The 25,082-nt window shown below is 36.7% G+C and overlaps 2 protein-coding genes across 3 annotated transcripts in view; one reads left to right on the top strand and one right to left on the bottom strand.

The window, feature by feature from the left end:
• Positions 1 to 6,266, top strand: part of ubxn4 (UBX domain protein 4) — a 20,028-nt gene extending 13,762 nt beyond the window's left edge. Inside the window, exons 10-13 of one of the 2 annotated variants that reach the window (XM_015402236.1) lie at positions 1,926 to 2,028; positions 2,274 to 2,405; positions 2,706 to 2,902; positions 5,852 to 6,266. In XM_015402236.1, the coding sequence (XP_015257722.1) occupies positions 1,926 to 2,028; positions 2,274 to 2,405; positions 2,706 to 2,902; positions 5,852 to 5,990 (571 nt within the window). In that variant the 3' untranslated portion in view covers positions 5,991 to 6,266. The remainder of the gene's footprint in view (positions 1 to 1,925; positions 2,029 to 2,273; positions 2,406 to 2,705; positions 2,903 to 5,851) is intronic. The other variant, XM_015402235.1, reaches the window with a different exon arrangement.
• Positions 6,267 to 9,027: 2,761 nt separating this feature from the next.
• The window catches only part of LOC107102808 (integrin beta-2-like), a 17,287-nt gene continuing 1,232 nt past the window's right edge, over positions 9,028 to 25,082 (bottom strand). The window contains exons 3-16 of the mRNA XM_015402244.1: positions 24,394 to 24,491; positions 20,417 to 20,618; positions 19,260 to 19,430; positions 17,530 to 17,771; positions 17,052 to 17,210; positions 16,837 to 16,932; positions 16,581 to 16,670; positions 16,351 to 16,488; positions 15,128 to 15,318; positions 14,697 to 14,929; positions 12,860 to 13,100; positions 12,542 to 12,756; positions 10,624 to 10,790; positions 9,028 to 9,474 (exon numbers count right to left, since the gene is read on the bottom strand). Of these exons, the coding sequence (XP_015257730.1) occupies positions 9,406 to 9,474; positions 10,624 to 10,790; positions 12,542 to 12,756; positions 12,860 to 13,100; positions 14,697 to 14,929; positions 15,128 to 15,318; positions 16,351 to 16,488; positions 16,581 to 16,670; positions 16,837 to 16,932; positions 17,052 to 17,210; positions 17,530 to 17,771; positions 19,260 to 19,430; positions 20,417 to 20,618; positions 24,394 to 24,491 (2,312 nt within the window). The 3' untranslated portion in view covers positions 9,028 to 9,405. The remainder of the gene's footprint in view (positions 9,475 to 10,623; positions 10,791 to 12,541; positions 12,757 to 12,859; positions 13,101 to 14,696; positions 14,930 to 15,127; positions 15,319 to 16,350; positions 16,489 to 16,580; positions 16,671 to 16,836; positions 16,933 to 17,051; positions 17,211 to 17,529; positions 17,772 to 19,259; positions 19,431 to 20,416; positions 20,619 to 24,393; positions 24,492 to 25,082) is intronic.

Raw genomic sequence — 25,082 nt, 5'->3', positions numbered from 1 at the left:
TTGTTAGTAATGAGTTACTCGTGATGGCCTCTGAACAGATTTGTTGTTCGTTACTTACTGTATATATATAATGACGGAAGTTTGCTGGTGTAAAGTCGGGCTTACACTGTGCGATTTTTTTTGCCCTTTTCGTGGGGACTTTCAAGTTGTGCGAGAATTTTCTGATCTCAGATATAAACCCAGAAGCATGGCGGGGTGCAGGTGAAATGGAGTTCTTTCTTGTTGTAGCCACGTTTACTCAGCCATGTCTTTGTCCAAGTACGTTGTCGCCTTTTCTTTTTAGGGCTTACAGCACAAAATTGCACAAATTGCCAAGCTCACTAGAGCGCGTTTCGCTCTAGTGAGCTTCTTATTCCTCTTCTACTGGTTTGGCTTCTGGATAGATTAGTCAGAGTAGCTCCATCTCACTGTGGAGCTGAGTCAGACGTGGTTTTAGACTTGCAGTGTGAGCACGTAGATCGCAACAGAGCATCCGGTTGTACATACTTTGTGAGCTGTGAACTTGCATTGTACTAACAATCGTACAATGTGAGCTGTAGCTGCGTGCAACAATTGAAAAAAATCGCATAGTGTATGCCCGGCTTTAGGACACGTGGTGCACGTAACCGTGATGCGCAACTTTAGCATGAACAGAAGAGATGATGGCGCAGAGCCCTGAATGAATGACAGCATTCCCACTGAAAAGCGCTCACTGGAGACTAAATGATTGTGTGAGTTGCTGATTATGTCTTGAAACAAAGACTATAAACTGTGGTTAGAAGCTTTGGTTTCAAAAACTGGAACATGATCTTAGCACAGACTGACAGCAGCTGACTTTAATGACCACCTGTTCTTTACTTTCTCATACTATGTAAGTTAAATCATTACAGCTCTATGTTTTCAAACGCAAATATCCATTCAGTCCTGCTATTTTAAATTTTTTTTTTGGAATAGTGCAACCTCTGTTTAATTCTGTTGAAAAGTATATATTCTATTTTTGTTAAATAGCTTGAAACATATTATTTTTCAGCTTCATCCCTATTATTGTTACATTATTATAAAAGAGAAACATACTATCACATCTAGATGATTATATTGCAACTCGCTTGTCAAACTGCACACCCAACAAAATAGTGCAGATTAGTTTTCAATGTTTTCAGATGTGTAGTCCTTTAAATTATTTTATTCATTAATTAATAACAATCACATTATATTTCATAATTGAACCTATAATTATATTTAAAATTCCAATAAAAACAAAGTTTTCCAAATTCTGTGACATTTAAGAAAAATAAGAAATAAATGCATAGTTACTTTGGCTAGTAATGAGTTATTTTCACTGATCAGGAGATGTAATTACTACCTGTAACTAACCCAACCCTAGTCCATAAACTAAAACTGACTTTATACTTAATTCCCTTTTTAATCCTTAAAGAATAAGATTATCTTTAATAAATATCTAAAGAGTGTCACCAATCCCAGTGTGTCAATGTTTTATTATATTAACAGCAGAAGGCCCAATAAGAAGCAGGCGATGCATCAGCTGTTGTTTTCCAGAGAAAAGAGAACATTTCGGCTGTCCAGCACCCTTAAGACCTCACTGGTGTAGCAAGGGGCATTCCTCAACTTTTTATAGCTTTCATAGCCTAAATATTTTTAGCAAATTTACAGACCTACTTGACTTTGTAGCTGTGACTCTTTTGCTGCCAAGAGGCTTTTAAACACAATTAATAACAGAAAGGTATTTAGGACTTTTATCCGCCACACAACTAATGATAGAAGTTACCCCAGTGGTTTTGTTTCTTTTTATTATTCAGGATGTGTGGATATGAAGTGATTTTGAACAATAAAACACCTAAACATTGTTTGCAAAATTCTATCAGCTGCTTCTGTGAAAGGTGTTTTATTTTTGTGCATGTTCTCTTTGTTTGTTTGGGGTTAATCAGCACCATTTCGAGGATACAGTTTCGACTTCCAGATGGTTCTTCCTTCACCAACCAGTTTCCCTCACAATCTAGACTCCAGGAGGCTTGGAACTTTGCTTACCAGGTTTGTCTTCCTATTTCACACAGACCATGCATGATCATATTCCTCTCTTTTCCTTTCTGTTGCCTTTTACAGTATTTAGCTCCCTGCGCAGCTTCTTTATCAGAGCTCTCACTGGGACGCTTCTTCTGCATCTCAAACAGTCATTGTTCATTTAATCTGGGTTTATGGATGAATGAATAATTCAGATTTTTGAGTCAACATTGTGCATCTAATATTAGAGCTAAATATTTTTGCTTCTCTTTCAGGAAATAGGGAATCGTTATGGGAACTTCTCATTAGCAACCATGTATCCTCGGCGAGAGTTCTCCAGTGAAGACCTGAACAGAACCTTGCTGGAGCTGGAATTGGTCCCAAGTGCTTCCATTGTTCTTCTCCCAGTAAGTGCCTTTACATCCCGCTTGCATTTGGCTCCTGTTTATTTTGTTTGGATTCAAGCCACCAGTGGACAAATTCTTAAACGATTAATTCAGAGAAATGGATGGTAAAGTGAAAATCATTAAGCCTAAAGTTAATATATATTCATGCCTGTTATGTCTGTATAAGTTAGTCTGAAATTTTTTAATTAAGAGGCAAACTATCTTATTTTACCATGTTACCGTACAACAAAGAAAAACAGACATCGATTCATTTTTTGATTCTGTGTTTTTACAGTAACTCTACCCCTTCTTTTCTTTCAGTCTCGAAGGCCTGCTAGCTCTGTTACCCCGTCTTCTGGATTTGGCATTTGGGCCGTTCTGGGTACAGTCTTTTACCCTCTGCTTGCTGTATGGAGGTTTCTCAGCTCCTTTCTCTTTGCAACACCTTATTCAGCATCAGCATCCAGAGGGCAGGCGGACCGTAATGCCTCAAACTCCTCCCCTAACCAAGCTAAGAGGTGAGAAACCAAGTTATCAGTTTTAGCTACTGTATTATCTAAAGATAATGAAAGCCGTTTTCTCGGGATAACGAGATGATTTTTGTTTGTTAAAAACTGATAACATCCTTCAATACCACAACAGTGGGAGAGGATTTATAAGTATAAGTCATGGCAGCCTACGTGTAATTCTATAAATAATCCTGTGTTTAACTTTTAGGTAATGAGACAACGTTGTTGGTTTGATGATTTGCTTCAAATTCTGATTAATCTTATACCTGTTACACCTGCATTAGCTATAAGATGCATTAACCCCCAAAAAGAGTCCAGATTAAAGATTTTAATTAAAAAAAACTGTCTGATTTGTTTCTTATGTAATCAGCCACCATGACCTGACAATGAGTGAAACTAAAAAACAGATCATTTGTTCACACGCGGTGCCACGACTGGATGGACTCGGAATCCTGGGCTGTTGGCCGGCTTCATTCATTACTCAGATTAATTATCTTGTTATCTCAAGAGATCAATAACTGTTTTCTCGTAATAATGAGACAATTATCTCGATATAGTCAATGGTTTAACCCTGATAACCAATGATTATATCATTATCTTGAGAAGACAAAGAAAAAAAAAGTCTAATACGACCACTATCAGCTTCCACAGAATGCAGATTTGTGCAAGAAGGAATCTGAAGGCAAAAAATGATTTTTACCGAACTATGAACACAGCCACATCTATAAGCGTATCTAACAGTGCATTCACTTCCTACATCCTGTTCTCATTTCTTGGCACGAGGCTTTCATTCCAGTCATGGAAACAAAAGTGTTGATTAAAAACCTTTTTTTTGTGGTGTTCATTGTATTGTTCATGTATGCCTGTGTAAATTCTCTTTCGCCCGGGTCATAGCAACCAGAAACGGGCTTAAATGGGACGTTTTTTTTTTTTTTTTCAAGATCATTTCGACACCTATCCAGGAGTCTATGGCTATGTTCACACTGCAGCCTGAAGTGACCCAAATCAGATTTTTTTTGGCCCATATGCAACCAGGATCTGATCTGTCTAAATCAACACAGATCCGATTTTTTCCAATCTGACCCAGGCCACTTGGCTATGTGGTCCTGAATCCGATACGAATCTGATCTTTTCAAATGCAACTTGTGTCTGAACGGCCAGGTCGCATTCATCCGACCTGAACGTCATTTATACCCGACAAAGGTCAGTATTCTGCGTCTTGCTACGCAGAAGCGGCAAGAAAAACAACAACCATGGCAGATGATGATGTGGAGAGCAGTATTTATGTTTAACCATCTTGAAAAGATTGTGTTTTTATGGTTGGAAAACGCCGCTAGATGCGCGCTGGCACTACCATCCATGTTCACTTCCGGAAAAAAAAGAGCACGCTGGCCTGTGATGTCATTGCGTCCACTATTGCACATGCGGGACACTTGCGTTGTATGGCTGCAGTTCACACAGGAGACCACAAGTCGCATATATTTGGAAATATGAACGGCAACGCGTAAAGATCGGATTTCTCAAAAAAATTGGAATTGAGCATCAGGGCCTGCAGTGTGAACGTAGCCTTTGTCAATCAGTGCGAGCCAACAGAATTGACAAAGACTCCTGGATAGGTGTTGAAATGTCTTCAAAAACACTGAGCTAATGTCCGGTTGCCTTCCAATTTAAGCCTTTTATGATTGTTCAGGTAGTATACCTTGAAAATATGAAGTTGAAGAACAAATCTTCAGCCTGTTTAGAAGGCAGCGAAAGAAAATATTTGGTCACATGAGGTTTTTCACAAGGACCAGCACCCCTGTCCTCTAGTCTGGCGTCAAATTGAATCAAAGCAAGCAAATCTAAACTCCTACAGGAACCGAGACGAGTTACATTACCAGTTAAATTACCTTTGGGACAAAAGAAGTCTATATTAATTGAAACCTTTTGACATAACAGCCTCAAACATCAATTTATTAGATCAGGGTTTTATTGATACTCACACAAAGTCACATATAAAAAAAAATCAGATAGATGGTGTTTTTTTTTTCTCTTTTTTAAAAATAAAACATTTGGGGGGGGGGGTGTCTTTTTAATATAATCTCAATATAAAACAGTCTGTTTCTACACATGAAGCATGCCAAACGGGACGTTTTTTAGTTTTCCTGCAATATGAAGACCAGATTTGTGGAAAGCATAATTAATAGTTCTGATTTTAATGTTTACCTGGAGGGCTCTGCAGCTCCACCAAAATTACACTCTGCTTTAAACCTTTTAATGTATAATGTTCTCTTACATACCTCTTAGGCTTCCATGTAAGCGCTGCTTTTTCATTCACATCGAGATTGAAAACACACAGCTGGTATAGGAGGGGTTTAGATTTATAATTTTGAACACAAATGAACACAAATCCAAACCACTCCTTTCAGATGCTTGTATAGAATATTACATTTGTGTCATGTACTTTAATTTGACAATTTTTGTTTTATGATTAGAGTCAGTGACAGTAACATTACTTTTAAACAATAACCTTTTCTCTTTATTCTCTGGAAATATAACATTAAATAGGAATTGAAGTCAAAGTACACATTAAACTTTCCTGTCTCAACATAGTCTGTAAATACTAAATTATTACTTTTGGATCAGGTGGAAAATACAAATTGGTTCTAAAGACTGGCCACAGAAGATGGATTAAATTAAAAATACACCTCCCTTTTTGTCTTAGATGGTGGATAACAGTGAAGGTTTGTTTAGTCCGTTAACAATCTTCAACAAGGAGAAATCTTGACCTTAGGTGTTTTCTGTCATCAATAAAATAAATAATGATCTGATTTCTGGAAAGCACAAGTAATTTCACCTCACCCTGGTTAGCAGAAGTCAAATTGTAACAGTTTCTTTATTACAAAATACAAAGCAGTATCTTGGATTCGTGTTGGATAATTTTCGTTCTGTTCCAAACCTCTATGCTTTTGTGTTCAGAGAAATTCCCACCAAGCAAAATTTGGAGATGCGGCCTAAAGACTTCAAGAAAGAAGGTAAAATCTGCAGACTGCGGACAGAGGAGGATGAAGATGAAGACAACAATACCTGGAATGGGAACTCCACCCAACAGATGTAGTACTCCAACCCCTTGGTTTGGATTTTACTTGATGTATTTTCTTTCTTTTTCCTTACTCTGCTTTCTCCATCTTAAGTACTTTTGGTCCTGCACTTTGTCTGCATGTTAACATAAAAATGGTAAATTTAGTCCTATCTGAGCTTAGGACCACTGAAGAAGTCCTAAATATAACATGGTTGAATGGTTATTGTTTTGATTGTGTGAGGCCAATCATTTTGTCGCCGTTTCTGATTTTGTTCCCATTACTGATTAAACTAATTAAAGTCTGGTTTAACCAATCATTTGCCTTTTATTGTGTCTTGACACACAATTCTTTCAGAGGAGCCAAGTTGCAGCCCGGAAAGCCTTTAAGTCTGCATTTAGATATTCTTAGTGGGATGGAAACATCTCTTACTCAGTTACTTTGAACAGTAACTGCAACGCTACTCTTTTGTCCAAGATAAATCAGAGCTTTGACAGTTAGTTACATGTCTGCTGTGTACTGCTTGGTTTGCCATTGCCACTCTAAAAACAAAGTACTATGAGAAGAGACTTCACTTGACTTATCATTTGTCAGAAAGTACTATCCCAAATAAATACAGCCCAAATTTGTAATGGATATATTTTTTTTTGATTAAAACATGTTTGTTTATTTTTCTTAATTTTTCTAGCTTAGAGTTTCAGCACGTAGTTTTTACATGTCCCACCAATTCATCCTAAAAACAGATGTCAGTAATTCTACAGGAAAGTATATCTGCCACTATGTCAGAATACAAGAATAAAAACCAATCTATTTGGAGATACTGAAGTCAGTAAAGGCAGTTTTTGTTGTATTTGCCAGGAATATGTTGTTGGCATTTGTAAGAAATTTGCCAATGTTTACATTTAAGAGCTTGTGTTTTAACATTTTATCCCCAGTTGTAAATCTATTGCTATTTTTGATGCATTTTGTGTTGAGCAGAACAATTTAAATTTATCACTTTTCATTTTTAGTAAGAAGTAGAGTTATAGAAGTTTTGTCATCCCTTTCCATGCTTTAAGAGTCCAATGGTAACACCCTGATGAAAAAGATTTGTTTTTTTGGTTCTATTTAGTAAATGATATGTAAAAAGAACAGAGTGGTGAGTATTAATGGAAAATGCTACTACTATTAAGGCCAGAATGTTTTGATGAATTGATGTTAAAGGAAAGCTTTGTGTCATACCTTGAAGCTTTCCCTCTCTCTGGTTCTTTTTCCTGAAAAGAGATCACTCAGGACAAACTCTTTGAGTAACACTTCATAACGTATATGTATTAAATAACCATGAGACATGATAACAGATTTTGGTAGAAATTGTAATCTCACGCAGATCAGAGAAGTTGCTCAGGGTTACAGAAGGCAGCTTTTTACTGACCGGGCTCCCTTATCGGGAAGTGGCCTTGACAAACAGGTAAAGAAACATTTTATACATCTCCAGTCTGCCACATCATTACATCATACACGTGAAGTGGCCTTGACAAACAGGTAAAGAAAGATTTTATACATCTCCAGTCTGCAACATCATCACATCATTACATCATACACGTTTATACAGATTAGGAGACATCCATGGCTACAGCCTTATCAAAATATTACACTTTGTTCTTAGCTGAAGCTGAACGACACCGCCCGCATTTTATTCCCAAATCTTTGCCATGTACAGAATGAAATGGTAAATGGCATGTACTTATATAGCGCCTTTTTTCAAATCAGGAAACTTGACCAAAGCGCTTTACACTACATTCCTTCATTCATTCACGCATTCACTCACACACTGATGGTGGCCAGCTACATTGTAGCCACAGCTGCCCTGGGGCTCACTGACAGAAGCGGGGCTGCCGTACACTGGCGCGGCCATCTGACCACCATCAGTAGACAATGCAGGTGAAGTGTCTTGCCCAAGGACACAACGGCAATGAAAGTCGGAGCCGGGGCTTGAACCGTCAATCCTTCGATTTCAGGGCAAACTCCTACATCCGACCCCACTGTCGCCCCTATCGTACGTACAGAATGAAGATTATAACTGTATATCTACACAGAGGAACTGTTCTAATTAGAAAAAACTACTGGGGAAAACATCAGTTCTGACACTCAACAAGCAGGTATTGGGGTGTAATCATCAATGATAATTTTCCGAACAATTCCCCTCAAAAGGTGATGATTTTAAGGTAACCTTTAACAAACACTTGAACTAAACAATCCCTTTATTTTGTTGGCATTAAATGTTACCAAGTAGATTGTGCAAACAGTACTATTCTACTTATGTCATACTAGTTACCTTATCAGTATGCCACTCTGGCAGACGTACTATGGTCTAGCAGCCCTAAAAGCTAAGAATTTAATTGGACCTCTTCTTGATTACATAAAAAGCATGATCACTTATGAGATATTAATAAAATAAAAATGTTTTTTTTTTTTTTTATTCTAGTTTTTATTCAGCTAAGACATAAAAAAAAAAACTGTAAGACTTGTTTGTGACATGAGAGGGGTCAAATCAGTTTAAGGCAGTTTAAGGTCTTATTCACATGGCTGATCAGCAGAGATGGCAAAAGTACTCACTTTCCATACTTGAGTAAAAGTACAGATACTTGTGTTAAAAAATACTCTGGTAAAAGTGGAAGTACTGATTAAACTTCTTTACTCAAGTAAAAGTAACAAAGTACAGGCTTGTAAATTTACTTAAAGTATAAAAGTAAAAGTAGAAACCACTTTTTTCATGCCGTTGCCTACATTTTAAATGGATGTCTGCCAATAGGACTAGATCTCCGTTGTGTTCATTTTCAATCATCTCGTCGTCCATGCTACTATGCTAACGCCACCGCCACCAAGCTGCAATGATTTGCCGCCAATGAATACCGCCGAATCTGTCGATTCATCTTGTAGTGGTGCGTCAAATGCAACGTAGATTCCCATCCAATTAGATTGAATTTGGTATTGATGACGTGAAAAATAATAACGCTAACTCCATTGAAATTATTCAAAACTAAAGTAACGAGCCGATTTTTTAAAATGTAAGGAGTAGAAAGTACAGATATTTGTGTAAAAATGTAAGGAGTAGAAGTAAAAAGTCGCCATAAAAATAAGAAGTAAAGTAAAGTAAAAATATCAGAAAAATCTACTTGAGTACAGTAACGAAGTATTTGTACTTCGTTACTTCCCATCTCTGCTGATCAGTGTAGTCTTTGCTAATAATTCATTGCTACATCAAAACTCGTCATTGTCAACTAAAAACAGCATACATACAAGTAAATATCAGCTTCACAAAACCAGCTTACTTCTTTCTTTATAATTATCAGTCGTTATACAAGGTGAGTCAAGTTTGCTATTATATATAATCACAAAGTCATATAAACGCGAGCATTTCTGCTCCAAGAAAAGCTCTGAATAAATATCGATTGAAGCGCTGAAGCAGGGGTCTTAATTCTCTCCAGTAAACAGAGGGTTAGCCACAGTGGTAGTGGGATTCTGGAACAGTGGATTGTCGATCTGGTATAAAGAAAGTACCTTTAGTTAGATTGGTTGCTGTGCAATGATAATCTTGGTTTCAGTCTAGAAGAAACTGCACAAATACAGGGCAGTTCATAGTTTCAGTTCATAGTTTCTACTTTGACCCATGGCTGGTGGGAAGAAATAACCTCTCCAAGTAAGAGCCAGGACCATATTTGGACATGAAGCTTGAAAAAAAAAAAGTTTTCCTAAAAGAAACAAAATGATATAAACCTATACCGTTATAAACTCAGAGATCAATACTATCATTTTAGTTGTAATGGATATTTTTATAGCTAGACTATTGGAATGGTGAGTAAAATTACATTTGGCTGCTGAGATTCTCTGGTATATTTTGACCAATGTTCAAGTATTTCACAGTGGTGGAACCTGCCAGAAAACTATTTAAATTGATGTAAATTTAGTTATCTACATGAGATGTTTTCCTATCATGAGAATGGAAAACACAGGACCTTATTCAAAAACACATATATACAAATAACTTTTTACATAAGTGTATGGGTGTGTATTCATGTGTGGTCTTTTTTCTTACATGGTGGAGACCATTTTGTGTTAAAACGCTACACCATCCAACTGAAAATACTGCCAGGTCCCCTTGGGGAAGATTACTGTTTTAGGATTAGGTGTTTGGTTTAGGACTAAGGTGTGTTGGAGTTCATGTTTGGGTTACGTAGGTACCCGTAATGTTAGGATCCATTGAATGGAAATCAATGGAAAGTCCTCAGTGGAATAGAGAAACTGGATGTGTGTGTGCTGTTCTAGAATAAGACTGAGGGCCATTTTCAGTTTTAAACCTTTGGAATGTGGATATTTTTACAAAGTGAAGTCATTTTGGCTGGTCCACATGCACTATTTTGCTAACGATCAGATTCAGGGCTAAGCTGCCAATTAGGTTAGTTAAGTTTAGATATGCACTGGTAACGGATTAAGGTTATGGCACAGATAGGGTTGAAAATGACAAAAAAAAATCTGTGGATGTCATAGAGAGTCAATATATGGTCCTCACTTCCTATGATCAAACTAGAATGTTTGTGTGTGTATAAACTTGATAAATTAAAATGCACCTTAAAATAAAACTATATGTTTTGAAACTGGTTTAAATCTCTACTAAATAGCAAAACAACTAACCTCATCCCACTTGGTTTTCTGTCTTTCATTTTCAAACCTCTTGAACTCTTTCAGGTCTTTCAGGTAGTATAAAAACTTGATCAGCATCAGCAGAAGAATCCCAATTACAGCCACCGCAGCAATGGATCCAATTATGATAGGCATAACACTCTGTGGTTCTGGGCAATCTGTAAATTTAGAATTAAATTATGATTAATCTCAAACATCTTCAAACTCTGACAACTTGAAATACAATGGCCCTATCTCAGCCACCAAATGGACTAATGTCTTTTGTTTGATTTAAAAATACATTGTATTTCCAACAAAATTAAATGTTGATGTAACTCAGTTTTACTTTTCAACTTGTATATGTCAGGAAGGATCCTCTGTGAAGGTCTTTCTTGCACCTGATCTAGATAAGACATTTTGTTGGTGTTTAACAGTCTTCGTAAAAGATGCTAAGGTTTCATTTTATGATGAAGTCTTTGTGAAATCATCTCCACAAGCTCCAAAGAAGTTCCCAGAACAGAGCAAGCCTCCCTTCTAAGCTTACCACCTCCACCTCCTCTCATGGTGCAGATAGAATTTGACATGTTCTTTTTGATTCCAAAATATAATCTCCCTTGTTTTGATAAAATGAAGGCTTAGATTATTGTGTTCCTACAATGCCACAAAGCCGGTTATTTGCTGCTTGTACTACATCCATTTCAGAGGCACCCAATGATTGCATAGTCATTGGAGTATTTCTTCAGATGACAGGAGCTTGTCTTGCATTGGAAGACTGGGGAGTACAGACTAAATAAGAATGCCCTGTGTAACTCCTATGCTGATAACTTGATTAGAGAGCTGGACCTTTTGCAAACTGTTTGTCAGGTGGTTTTTGATCAAGCTTTCGCAACCGTCTTTGGCATCTGGCCTTTACCCAAGTCTTGTGGAATTTCTTACAAAGCAAGTCAGGTTGAATCACAGGTAAATCCACTGTAGAAATTAAAAATCACGATCCTGACAGTGCTGTGTGCCTTGTCTGACTTTGATGAAGCAGGTGTATGATGGCATATTCAACTAATAGCTGGTGTACCAGACCTCTTGGACCTTCATGATGTGGGGTATCAGGGCAACAGCTCTATAGTCACTGATCATTGTTAGCTGAACAAGACAGGAGGTCTTCCATATCACTGGATCTGTCTCCTGGGTCAAGCTATGGTTAGAGAGATGCTATAAAATCCTACAGAGCACCAATCAATAGAAAAAAATCATCAGCTTTAGGTATTTTATTCACGGGAATCTGAAGAAGTTTGGTTGATTTAAAACAATTTAGTGTAACCAGACATATAAAAAGAACTTGCACTGACAGTCAGGGACAGTCTGTGCAATTCTACAGCACCTCTTCGTCTTTAACCTTTAACCAAAATAATTGTTAAAGTAAATATTAAATTTGTCTAAGGGACAAATAAGTTACAGCCTGTTACCTTAGCACATAATATCATGATAAATCTATTAAGTATTACACTAAAAAACTGATAAAAAAAAAGTAAATGTTTTTAAAATAAGTGTATTTGTCCTTAATTTGAGCTGGTAAGTATGATGATCTGTCAAGAGAATTGGTATTTTTGCTCTTAAAAATAATATAAAATGTAATTCACTTGAAATAAGTTAATGGAGTTTCCATTTCTTATTTTAAACACAGATCCTATTATTCCATTGATAAATTGTCTACTTGCTTAAATAGAGAAAAAATACACTTAAATTCAAGAAGAATTTACTTAATTACATTAACATTTTTTAGTGTATTTTTTTCTCAAATAGTAGCTTAGTTGCAGAGCTCAACTGAATGCTAAGTGAGGCCGTTTTACCATTTGATATCAGTCCTCTGGGCAAGAAACAAAAGTTACAGCTTAATTTTAAAATTGATAAAATTGAGAGGGAATTAGTAATGTACCTTTTATTTTCAGTATTTCAGCTTTGTAGTTATCCCTTCCGGATAACTGCTCCAGCTTGAATTTGATCCGACAACCCTGACTGTCCTTCTGGTTGCAATCTTTACCCTGATAAGTAAAATTTTCAACCAAGGTATGGGACATGCTTCCCCCACAAACGACTTTGCAGTCTTCTTTCGAAACATCTGAATTAACGAAAAGGCATTCAATGCATTTCCTGAAAAAAAGAATAGAAAATGTTCAAATGAAATATTAAAAATAGAATAGCCTTACCAATTCCAGTAATATTTTATACATCATTAAAACTTAAATTTTCTCACATTTTTGTCTGGCATACATCATCACAGCCTTCACATTTCTCACAGAATGGGCGCTGATATCCCTCATCACATTCACAAAGGTTACATTTGCAGCTCCCTCTGCCAAAGCAGATAGTGTTGTTGCCTGTGGAGGATGACGGTGGAGGACGACATCCCTCCGTTAAAGTCCTGCTGCATTGACATGCAGAGCCCTCCCAGCCATCAAAGCATTCGCACTTTCCACATTTACAATCACCATTTCCTAAAAAAAAAAAAAAGGTTGTAACTGATTATTTCCTAATGTTTTGATTTGGATCGGAGCACATTCCTAAACCATATGTTTATACTAATAAAGTCCAAGAAAGACTATGTATGGATCCCCTACCTAAGGAACAGTCAACTGAAAGCCTAGGAGTGATATAAGGGAAAGTGTGTGTGTGTGTCTGTGTGTGTCCTCTCTGAGGGTGCATAGAAGCAGCTGTAAACTTTGAACAATTTTCCATCATCTTTGATTCTCTTGGATTGGTGAACCCATCTGAATTGATCCTGTATCCCTCAGAGTGTTGAGGATTTGCTCCATTGCTGGTTGACCTATACCTCAGTATTATATATCATTAAAATATTGTGATATATTTTTCTTTTTTTTATATTAGCTAATGAATCCTTCCATTAAAGATTTTCAAAAACTGTACATTTTTGGTTGCTCTGCGATGGACTGGCGACCTGTCCAAGATGGACCCCGCCTCTTGCCCGTAGACAGCTGGAGATAGGCACCAGCAACACTCGCAACCCTACTTGGGATAAGCGTGACAGAAAATGGATGGATGGATGTTTAATTTTTGCTCATGTGTTTTTTATTATCTTTCCTTGTCATTTTCTTTACCTCTGTTGAAAAATAGTTTACCTCTGTCATGCCAAGTGTAACATCATCAGAGATGGGAAGTAACGAAGTACAAATACTTCGTTACTGTACTCAAGTAGATTTTTCTGATATTTTTACTTTACTTTACTACTTATTTTTATGGCGACTTTTTACTTCTACTCCTTACATTTTTACACAAATATCTGTACTTTCTACTCCTTACATTTAAAAAAAATTGGCTCGTTACTTTAGTTTTGAATCATTTCAATGGAGTTACCGTTATTATTTTTCACGTCATCAATACCAAATTCAATCTAATTGGATGGGAATCTACGTTGCATTTGACGCACCACTACAAGATGAATCGACAGATTCGGCGGTGTTCATTCGCGGCAAATCATTGCAGCTTGGTGGCGGTGGCGTTAGCATAGTAGCATGGACGACGAGATGATTGAAAATGAACACAACGGAGATCTAGTCCTATTGGCAGACATCCATTTAAAATGTAGGCAACGGCATGAAAAAAGTGGTTTCTACTTTTACTTTTATACTTTAAGTAAATTTACAAGCCTGTACTTTACTTTTACTTGAGTAAAGAAGTTTAATCAGTACTTCCACTTTTACCAGAGTATTTTTTAACACAAGTATCTGTACTTTTACTCAAGTACGGAAAGTGAGTACTTTTGCCATCTCTGAACATCATACACATACATTATTGAGATCTCTACAGCATCAGTGTGTTTTTAATTTTCTTGAAAGACCCGATGTATACATTCAGACCTATGTAGTCAACAGCAAATGCATAATAATAATTTCACAGATATGCTTAATGTATGACACAAATTAAAACTGATATGTGTCAATTGATATATATATATATATATATATACACGCTTTTTTATTTGTCAGAATGTTTAAATGGTTGCCATTTTTGGGTAGACATTCTTTGTGGTGTAAAACTATCAGTTACTATAAGAAAACAGCTCAGACACATACCTGCACATTTCTTATTGTTGAATTTTTCGCAATGTTCATCATCACATTCGCAGAATTTTCCATAGTAAGAGAATCCTTGCTCTGCTTCATGACACTTACATGAGCCACATAAACAATCTCCTCTGCCCTCACATTCTGTTCCATTATCCCTCCGACATAATGCTTGCAGAGTTTCTAAATTTTGTGTTGTTACATTACAGCCACACCTCTGTCCCGAAAAACCATCATTGCAGCTGCAGAAGGACATAATACAAGTAATAAAACAAACAGATAAAATTAGGAATGTTAAAGAAGTGTGACCAAATATTTTTGACAAACCTGTAAGTGTCCTGCAGCAATAATCACATTTATGTTTTGCTGAATGATTATAAATTAAAAACAATATGTGTATATAGAGCATTTAAACGGAGATTTTATTACAGAAATCTTACCTGCATACACCACAGTTAATTCTTCCGTTATTGTTGCAGTGTTTTTGATTGCTTTCTCCATGGTTGTTACATTCACACGTACAGTTGGTAGATATGGTTACTGTCAGTTTATCTTTAATACCAAGTGGGCTGATAGTGAAGGACTCCTGCTCTATGCATGTTTTTGCTGTGACCGTAACCTGAAAGTATATCTATAAAGAGAGAAAATGGACCAGATGTATTTAATCCACAAACCTTGGCCCAGTTTCACAGAACAGGATTAGCACCAATCCAGAATGAATTAAAATTATGACAACAAATTGCATGGTGAAAAAACGCTAGGGTTGTATTTCCTACTTTTTAGCTGAGATCTGCATAAAGAAGAGCTGAAAATGGCTTTTCCTTTTCTATAAGAATCTACAAAGGTATATTGAACTATTAATCTGATTGGGTGATTAGAGCATAATTACATGTTTTATCTTTTATCTTTATCTTTATCTTAATTGCTTTTTATATACATCAGAATTTAATATCTTCAGCTTTTCAGACTGTGTTGTTAGTGGTTTTTAACCAATCTATATTGGTAAAAGGGCAAACCGACAAATATTGGTCACTGTGGTCACAAACCACTGTTTGCTGGGAGCCTGTAAACCTGTGTAGCATTCATTTATAGAGGGTTGCTAAACTAGAGGCTCAATGAACTGCTGAAGCAGAGGGATATTGCTTGACTTCATGAACTCTATCGATCCCACTACACTCAGATTAAAGGAAATCCCCTCCACTTCACTCCAAAGTGTCTTTTGTCCTCTTGCAACATTATTTCCACATTTGTATGGGATGATTGTTTGATTTATCATTGGGCTAATGATGCAGTTGGATGGCTTTCCTTAGATAGCCAACATTTTTACTAATAATTTATGAATTATTATGAATGCATGTATAAATTATTATAAAACTGACCATCTGAACATCTGTCGGATCTTTCTGTTCTGTAACATATTCCGGAACCATATTTGTTGTGAATATTATTGTGTAAGATTGTTGTTTATTGCATTATTGGGTGGCACAGGAAAATTATTCTGAATGTACTGACAAATGTTAAAATGACTGAGCTGGACTACCAGCATGAGTTTAATTAGAATAACCATTTTTTTTTTTGCTATTTTTTAAAATCTGGTATGCCATTTACCTAATCTAAAAATGTTATGTCAGAACAAAGCTTTACAGCAACAAAATACACTGACCTCTTTTCCCTCACCGACTTGATCACAGACCCCTTTATTTGTGCCTTCTTCTCTGGGATGATCACACACTGGCAGGTATTTAACTTGTACATTTTCAGGAAGAACATCATGTGTCACTGTGACTTTAGAGGATAATTTCTGTAGCAAAAAAATTGATTCAGCATATTGTATCAATTTAATTAAATGTATATTAAACCAGCATGAATTGCCAAAATCACCAGCAGATTTACCTTGTAGGCACTTTCAATCAGTTGAACCACATTTTTTGAATCCGATGACAGAACTCCCACTTCTGACTTTGGTATAATTTTTGAGAGTTTCTGGAAAACATTGAATTAAAATATCTTAGATTAGGATAATTCTTTTCCTATATCTGTAAGTGTTCATATACCGGTATATATATATATATATATATATATATATATATATATATATATATATATATATATATATATATATATATATCTTAAGAATGTATGTACTTACTGTGTACACATCCTTCACATTTTCTGTTACAGCAAATATTGGCTGAACATTGTTTTTTTCCAGCTGAATGGCCAACTGTCCAACAGATGGGTAGTCCTGGACACAAGAATTGAATCATAATGAGTCTTGTGCACAAACAACCTCATCACTCAGCATTAATCTGCATCAATCTACATCACAATAAAGTCGGTAATAGAACAAAAACAAACACATACCATCTCATTACTTTTGACATAAAGGTTGTTTTTCATGTGGCACTGTTCATCATGGGGTTCTAGGATGCCAGCCAGTTTTCCATCCCCAGCCATGTGAAATCCAGCATCTGTGGCCAGAACAATTAACCGAGTGCTGCTGTTTCTCCAGCCTATTTGATCCTGTGAAATGCGTGTCACAAAGATGCAAAAAAGTCCTATTTTGTTACAAACATTACTCTCCATATTCTGTGACAAAGTTAAAACTATAGTTCAACAATGGCATCATTGAGGTAAGCTGTTTAATGGTTTTGATTTTTGCTCAGTTCTCCTTAATATTTTAAACAACAAACAAAAAGCATGATCTCTCTGTTTAGACTATGGCAGGTATAGTAACTACAGCTTTGTGTAAAGAAATCCTAAAAAAAATAATAAATGATGTTCAGACATCTTTAAAACATGCTGGACTGTTTTTACTAAGGAACTGAAAGGTGCCTCTTACCCCACATACAGCCGCTTGCATCATGGCATCAAGACTTCCTTCAGGAGAGTCTAAGTTTCCAGAAATGTACTGCTTTGCCACCTCCTCTCTGAACTGTTCCTCGCTCGATGTCATACTAAGAACATGTCTGTAGCCAAAGGCAGCCTGACATTGATCGTCATTCTCATCACATGGCTTCTTCAGTTTCTCCTTGTTGGTGTTTGTATAAGGAAGCACTGTCTTATCAACAAAGGCACCGAACCCTGTAAACGTAAAATTTGATAAAAAAAAAAACACCCAAAAACTATTCTCTACAGATAATAAAGTCAAATTTTTTCAACTCAGCTCAGTTTATCTATATAGTGCCAATTAACACTCTTTAGACAAATAACACTCTTGAGACCCAACTCTTTGGTTTGTCACTTTTTCGACTAGTATTGAGGAGTGAAAAACTGATCGCTCTAAGGGCCGGATTTATCAAGATCCAATTTTGCGTTCAGTAATTTGCGTTCGCAAACTGGAATTTTGCGCGAGGGGCTGAACCATGGTTTGCGGGTGATTTAACAAGAGCGATTGCGTAACTGGTGGCAGGTGCAAAACTGTTTGAGACGCCCTATTTAAATGATGGTTTTGCGCGTTTTGTGGTTTGCGGCAAAGTAGTTTGTAGTTTGTGCAAACTAGTGCATTAAGAAATTTTAAGTTTACAGTGACACCCCCAACCCCTCCAAAAAAAAAAACAAACAAACAAAAAAACATATATATATATATATATATATATATATATATATATAAACTTTGGCAACCTTTATTCCCTAAGGTGGTATGTGGCTGAATTTCTACTTCACTGCAGTAAAAAAAAAACAAAACAAAAAAACAGGTGTTTTGTATCGGCCTGTAGAAAAATGCACATACCAAATGGCTCACAAGAAGTGACTGTGGATGAGATTACTGTGCCTACGCATCCCCGCAGCATTGGCATGTTGCTCCACAGGCGCAGGGGGGAGGTCGGGGTTCTCCGTTAGGGCGTCAGGGCGACATGGCATTTAGAACGTCGGACAGCACTTCTGAAAAACGAGATTGGGAGATCCCAGATGCAAAAAAGTGCAATGTTGCAAGGAGTTTTGTGATATCTGGTATTGCGTGGGTCCTCCTTGTGGCTGGGTCCAAATCCATTCGGAGTTCCCCCAACAGCTCCAAAATGGCAATGCTGGATAGACAATATGTTTTGATGATCGTTTCCTCGTTCATTCCAAAAATATTCACACGGAGTGAAAAAATGCGTTCTCTGCGTCTCCTTGCTTCATTTCGATGTCTCCTTCTTGCGACAATAACCGCTGCCATGTGTGCGCAATTATGCATACAGACCATTTGCACCTTCTTTTGAAACGTGTTAAATATAGAGTCAGATACCGTTAGCAAAATTGCTTTCAGGTTTAATAAATCACTTTGCGAGTGCTAAATTAATATATTTACATGTTCTCCTCCCACAAGACGCACTTTTGCGTGTGAACGCCCCATATTGCATATTCATTGCAGAAAAAGTACTAAATGGATAAGAGGCGCTATTTAGCACGTTTTAAAGACCAAATCCTTTTAGCACGCTGTTGATAGATCAGTTTGTACATTTTTTAGCGTGCGCAGTGAAATAGCTCACGTTTTTATACACGCAAACCTTTGATAGATCTGGCCCTAAGAGTGCAATTAGCATTTTTTTATCCAGCGGAATTTGGTTTCAATTTTTGTCTCTTTACCTATTTTAGCCTTTTTCGTAATGCTATTCAAAGCATCAAAAAGGGTTTTTCCTAGGCCTTTGACATTTTCCAGATCATCCTTCATGGAGTAGGAGAGATCCATCAGGTAGTAAAGATCCACTGGGTAACCCTCAGCCCTCTTAAAGGTGACATTGAAAGAGTGTGGAAGCCCTGTAAACAGAGACATGATCAGTTACACTGCAGAGTTTATATATGTGTGGAGCCATTACAAAACTATACTGTAATCTGACAGTTAGTAGAATCCCTAAAACAAAATAAAGTGATCTTCTATCCAAGAGATATGACCTACATTTCTGTACTCTGGCCTGTTGCCCCCTGAACGCACTTATTCCCAAATCTTTATCACCATGAGCAATCACTCTTCAAATAAAACTTTTTCTAGTAAATTAATCCTAAACAAGACTTAACTTCAACATGGTTTAATCTTTAAACCTTGATGTACGTTCAATGAAGATGAGCCCTGACATGGATATTTACAGTTCATTTCCTCATATATATATATTGAACTGTGTAATTTGGTACTTCTGCTGTGTCTTTATTTGATACCATATTACCACTGATGCCCCATTTTTCCTGCTGCATCTTTTGCCTCAGGTCATTTTATCAGTCAGGTTTTTGAGAAGAATTACTTTATTATTCACTTTCAATATAGATTATTATATCTTTTTAGGTTGCTCTGTATCTTCCCATTCTCTTGCCCTAACCATGTACTTATGTAATGAAGGTGATTAGTCTTATCTTGACAAAATTGATCTCTGCTCCAATCAATATGACTCCTTAGGGAGCTTAAACAAAATATTATAATTGATTCCTTATACCACGATACTATGTAAGAAAAACTATATGAATTATGGACAGCTATCATATTTAACAACCTTCAACTAGCCCTCTCCAAATGTGTGAAGTGTTAATCTTTTATAAATCTTATTGAATATGGGAATTAAAAAATATAAATTCAAGGATAAATAGACAGCATCTATCAAGAGGCTAAAACCTGAACTATGGAAAATGGCAATCGTTTCTAGACCACCAACAAATCTTTATGCAGACCTAGTGTGTATCAAAATATGTTTAATACAGACACCAATGCATCTTTTCATGAGACAGAAACAACAGTATCAGCTGACTATACTAACCAGGTCGGAGTTTCAGGTGGATTTTTTGCGGACTCATTTGCACAGGCTCTTCTGTGTCAGACGATTGGGACAGAGGGTCTTTCTGTAAGATGATCTCATGGTTCTGGGGGGAAATGATCTCTTCTGGTTTGCATCCTCTTTCAATCAGCTTTGCTTTAGTGCCACAGCGAACTGTTTCTTGCTCACCAGGTTTTGTAAAATTCTTTTTTTTTTAAAACAAACAAAAGGTCAGAAATCACTTTAAAAAATAGCATAACATTTTGGTAAAGACAGACAGACAAAGAAAAAAAAACCCCGAAACACCACAAAATCAGCTCAGTAGATTGGAATGAATTACTTTAGGAAATTCTATCCGGAAAAATTTATATTTAAACTATTTCACAACAGGAATTTTCCCAAATATAGGTGACAGCAAATCTTTGTGCTCATGGTCTTATCAAAGAAGTGTCCTTCATCTTTTATGAAAGTGATGGCAAAAAAGATGAAGCTCAGGAATAAAAAAATCAGTGATTAGTGAAGAGAGTCTGAATGTCTATCACAATTCAAGCAAATCCCCATAAAACAATGACATATCCCCTAGCTAATGTTCTTGTTTAGTTTTATGAGTGAAAAACTGTCATATTCTCCTGTTGATGAGGAAAGCTGGATGCAGGTTGGTCTACTCTAGTTGGTCAAGGTAGGTTTAGGGGAGTCAAAATCTAGATTTTAAATTTTGTTTACGGTTAAGAGCAATATCAGTAAACTTCTAGTCACAGCACTTTATGTGCAACAGAATGAAACTCTAACCTGGGAATGGGAATGTGACAAGGATCATATATAGATACGACTGATGAGAAAAAATATGGTTCATTCTTTATTATTACTGCCATCTGTATTATACAGAAAAAATGTTAGGGGTGGCCACAGGGGTGGCCAATGATTAGGTAAGGGTGGCCATGGCCACCCCTGGCCCCCCATCTAGCTCCGCCCCTGGATGAAATACATTTTATGGTAACAGTTTTTATGTGTTATTACAACAACCAAAGACAGCAAATCTTATTTATCAGTAACATTTATTTGTCTTTGTGAAGAAGCAACCAAACATTAAATGTAAGCTAATGTTTGAGGGGTTCGAGGGACCATTAAAAAGTTCAGGTCAGCAAAAAATTTAGGCTTAATCAAGCCGCAATATAAGAGGGCGCCTGTCCATGCAGGGCTCTAAAGGTCGGGACCAGAATTTTAAAGTTAATGTGGTATTCAGTGGGAAGCCAGTGTAGAGCTTTGAGAGCAGAAGTTATGTGAGCTCTTCTGGTTATAGATCCTTGTTGCAAAATTTTGCACTAGCTTCAATCGAGCTAGGCCATTTTTGTTCAGACAAGTGAACAGACTATTGCAGTAGTCCAAACATGATGACACAAATCCATGGATGAGCATCTCAACGTCATTTTCCGAAAATGAGTTTTGCAATTTTCTGAGTTTTGCAGTGTTATGCAGTTTAAAGTAACAGTTTTTTTTTATCAATTGTTTTGTGTGCTGCTCCAGAGACATTGCCTCATCACATAAAACTCCAAGGTTTCTCAAAGTGTGTTTTATCACCTGTTTTAAGTCTCCTTAGTGCTACTTAATGCCAGGAATGGCTTTGTCTGGGGCAATGATGAGTGTTTCATTTTTTTCCTGGGTTCAGTTATAGACTATTGTCTCTCAACCAATTATTTATCCAAGACAAAGATTCGACCAAAGAGTTTAATTTTTGAGCCTCAGATGTAGTGAAGGAGCAGTAGAGCTGAATGTCATCTGCAAACATGTGATATGAGACATTTTCAAACTGCTGGATAATCCTATCTAAAAGGAGCACATTTATCAGGGACAAAATTGGTCCCTTGGACAGAACCTTTAGGTAGTCCAGATACTAGTTTGGCAGGGTCAGACATTATTTGATCCAATGATCCCAACCAGATCTCTCAGCCTGTTTATCAATGCTCACTGGAGTAGAACAAGAAGGTGGTGGAAATTAGTTTTTATGTCCTTGATCTTGTCAATAAAGACATTAAAGACATCATTACAGTTTGCTTTACAAAGTACAGGGGCAGTCAGGGCATTGAGGACATCAGAGAGTGAATAGTTTCAAATAAAACCTTAGGAATTTTCTTTCTCTAACTTATGTTCTCCCTGTTTTTTTTAATAGTAGCTTCATCTGGTCTGTTCCTGTTCTGCTGTGACACCATCTTTAAGTGAAATGTCAGCTGTGCTGTTGCAATCAAAGTCTTTGTTGGTAGATGTTAGAGCTTGGTCTGTTTTCAGTGTAGTCCTGTTTCTCTGACTGTGACTGGCTGGATGTGCTCTCTTTCATCCTCTGACCTGTGGGCTGGCTCAGAGCTCGTCTGCCTGGCTGTGTCTTTCCTGGATCGCATGCCTGTGAAGCTGGTTGACAAGTTCCTTTTGTATCTCTGCTTATTTCTGAACCTCAGTCGGCCTCAGCAGATGCCCATTCTGAACCTGGTTCTGCTGGAGGTTTCTTCATATTAAAAGGGAGTTTTTCCTCTCCACTGTTGCTACAAGCATGCTTATTGTGAGGAATTGCCTTCAAGTCAATGAGTAGATGCAATCAACTGGTTTTTCTTAAATATAAAATCTTTAATCAATTTCTGTATGATCTGGTTGAATTGTCTCTGCAAAGTGCCTTGACATGACATGTGTTGTGAAGTGGCACTATAGAAATAAACTGAATTGAACTGAAAATGATCAGATTGTTCTGACTATTCTGTCTCTGTATCGTGCCTTGGGGTGACAAGTGTTGTCAATTAGTGGCATATAGATAAACTGAATTTTGTTCTACTTCCATTTATTTTAGCTCTAACTGGAAGCTCTACCTAGGACCTCCTTAACATCCAAAATGCAAAATATTTCAACTGCTCTTAAATTTGGATCAGGTGTTTATCTATCAGTGGTGGGAAGTAACAAAGTACATTTACTTGTATCTTCACTTTACTTGAGTTACTTTTTTTTTTATTTGGTGGTGGTGGTGGTGGTTAGATGGTGGTGGTTGCAACACCAAAAAGTGGTGAAATGCAATTTTAACATGCAGTCTTTTGGACCGAATAGGGCACCACTGTTTTAGAGATTTGCATACATTCCACAAATGTAAGAAACTCAGGGTAGGTATTATTTGTACTTTATACAATTTATTAAGGCGTTTGTTTCTGCCATGTGGCCAAGTTGTACGCTAAGATGAGTTCTTAAATCAAAGTTGCAGTTTATTTGTGGTAATAGATTCAACCTTAAACCTCTATTCTATAGTGAAAGTGTGAGAATTAAGACACTCCTGTTTTCTTGTTGGTTTGTTTTTAAAATTAATCAAAATAGCTGTCCTTATTTTTTGTGGCATTTTTATGCTAAAGTTCTTTACATGTGGTGTAGAAATGGTAGCAGGTGGTTCTACACATCAATACATCAGTTGGTTTCTAAAAGTTACAAGGTTCTTTAAAATTTATCTGTTATCTTATTTCACAATTTTAGCGAAGTAACTGAAAAAGCTCTGTTCCCTCTCTGAGCTTCCATCTTGGCCTCAGTACCTCCAGGAGCAGCAGGCCAACTGACCTGATGCACCAAAGGATGGAGAAGTTCAGAGATGTAAGGAGGGTCCAAACCATTTAAAAACAAATAAAATAATCTTAAAAGGAACTTTAAACATCACAGGTAGCCAATGGCGGAAAGGCCAGGGTGGGGGTTATGTGCTACCTTTTATGTACTCCAGTTAAAAGGCATGCAACTGCATTGTGCATTAGTGGGAGAGGTGGCTCTCACCAAAGAAAAGTACGTAATGGTATTCTAGTCATGATGTAGCAAAGATATGGACACAGAAATAACACAGAAATTGTTAATACAGTGAGGGTATTTTTTTTATCATGAAGATAATTCTAATGCATAGCAGTAATTTTAAGTAATCTAGACTAAATGTTTTTGATTTGTCTGACAATAAAAAAAGCTTTGTTTCTTACCAGCTGTTGACACCATGCACAGAATGGCTTAAATGTGATGCAGCCATCACAGGAGTCGGTTACTGAATTTGTGCAGACTTCCTCTTGGTGGCAAAACCCTAAGAGAAACCACAAGGTACATTCTCAGAAAGGGCGAAGTGTGAGAAAAACAACATTGGGTGGAACCAAAAATATATTAAATTTGTATTTATATTTCCCTCAGCTTCCTATAAACAGTCAGTACATCTTGTGGCGAAATGCTGCTTAGTGGCTGTTGGATGAATACTTCTTTATTCTTATTTTTTTATTTTCACCTCATCATTTTTTGGTTATTGAGACAACACATCACACCTGCAAACATTAGGGCATCCTACCTTAATGGCAAGCAAAATGATATAAACAATTGGTCATACTGATGTCTTTCTTTTCAGAAGAATAAATTAATTAAATATATCATGCAGTCAGAGATGGGAAGTAACGAAGTACAAATATTTGGTTACTGTACTCAAGTAGATTTTTCTGATATTTTTACTTTACTTTAGTACTTATTTTTATGGCGACTTTTTACTTCTACTCCTTAAATTTTTACACAAATATCTGTACTTTCTACTCCTTACATTTAAAAAAATTGGCTCGTTACTTTAGTTTTGAATCATTTCAATGGAGTTACAGTTATTATTTTTCACGTCATCAATACCAAATTCAATCTA

Source organism: Cyprinodon variegatus, unplaced genomic scaffold (genome assembly GCF_000732505.1).
Source record: "Cyprinodon variegatus isolate N-32 unplaced genomic scaffold, C_variegatus-1.0 Scaffold1322, whole genome shotgun sequence".
Taxonomy (NCBI): domain Eukaryota; kingdom Metazoa; phylum Chordata; class Actinopteri; order Cyprinodontiformes; family Cyprinodontidae; genus Cyprinodon; species Cyprinodon variegatus.
The sequence above is the reverse complement of the archived record's forward strand: the minus strand, read 5'-3'. Positions and strand labels throughout refer to the sequence as shown.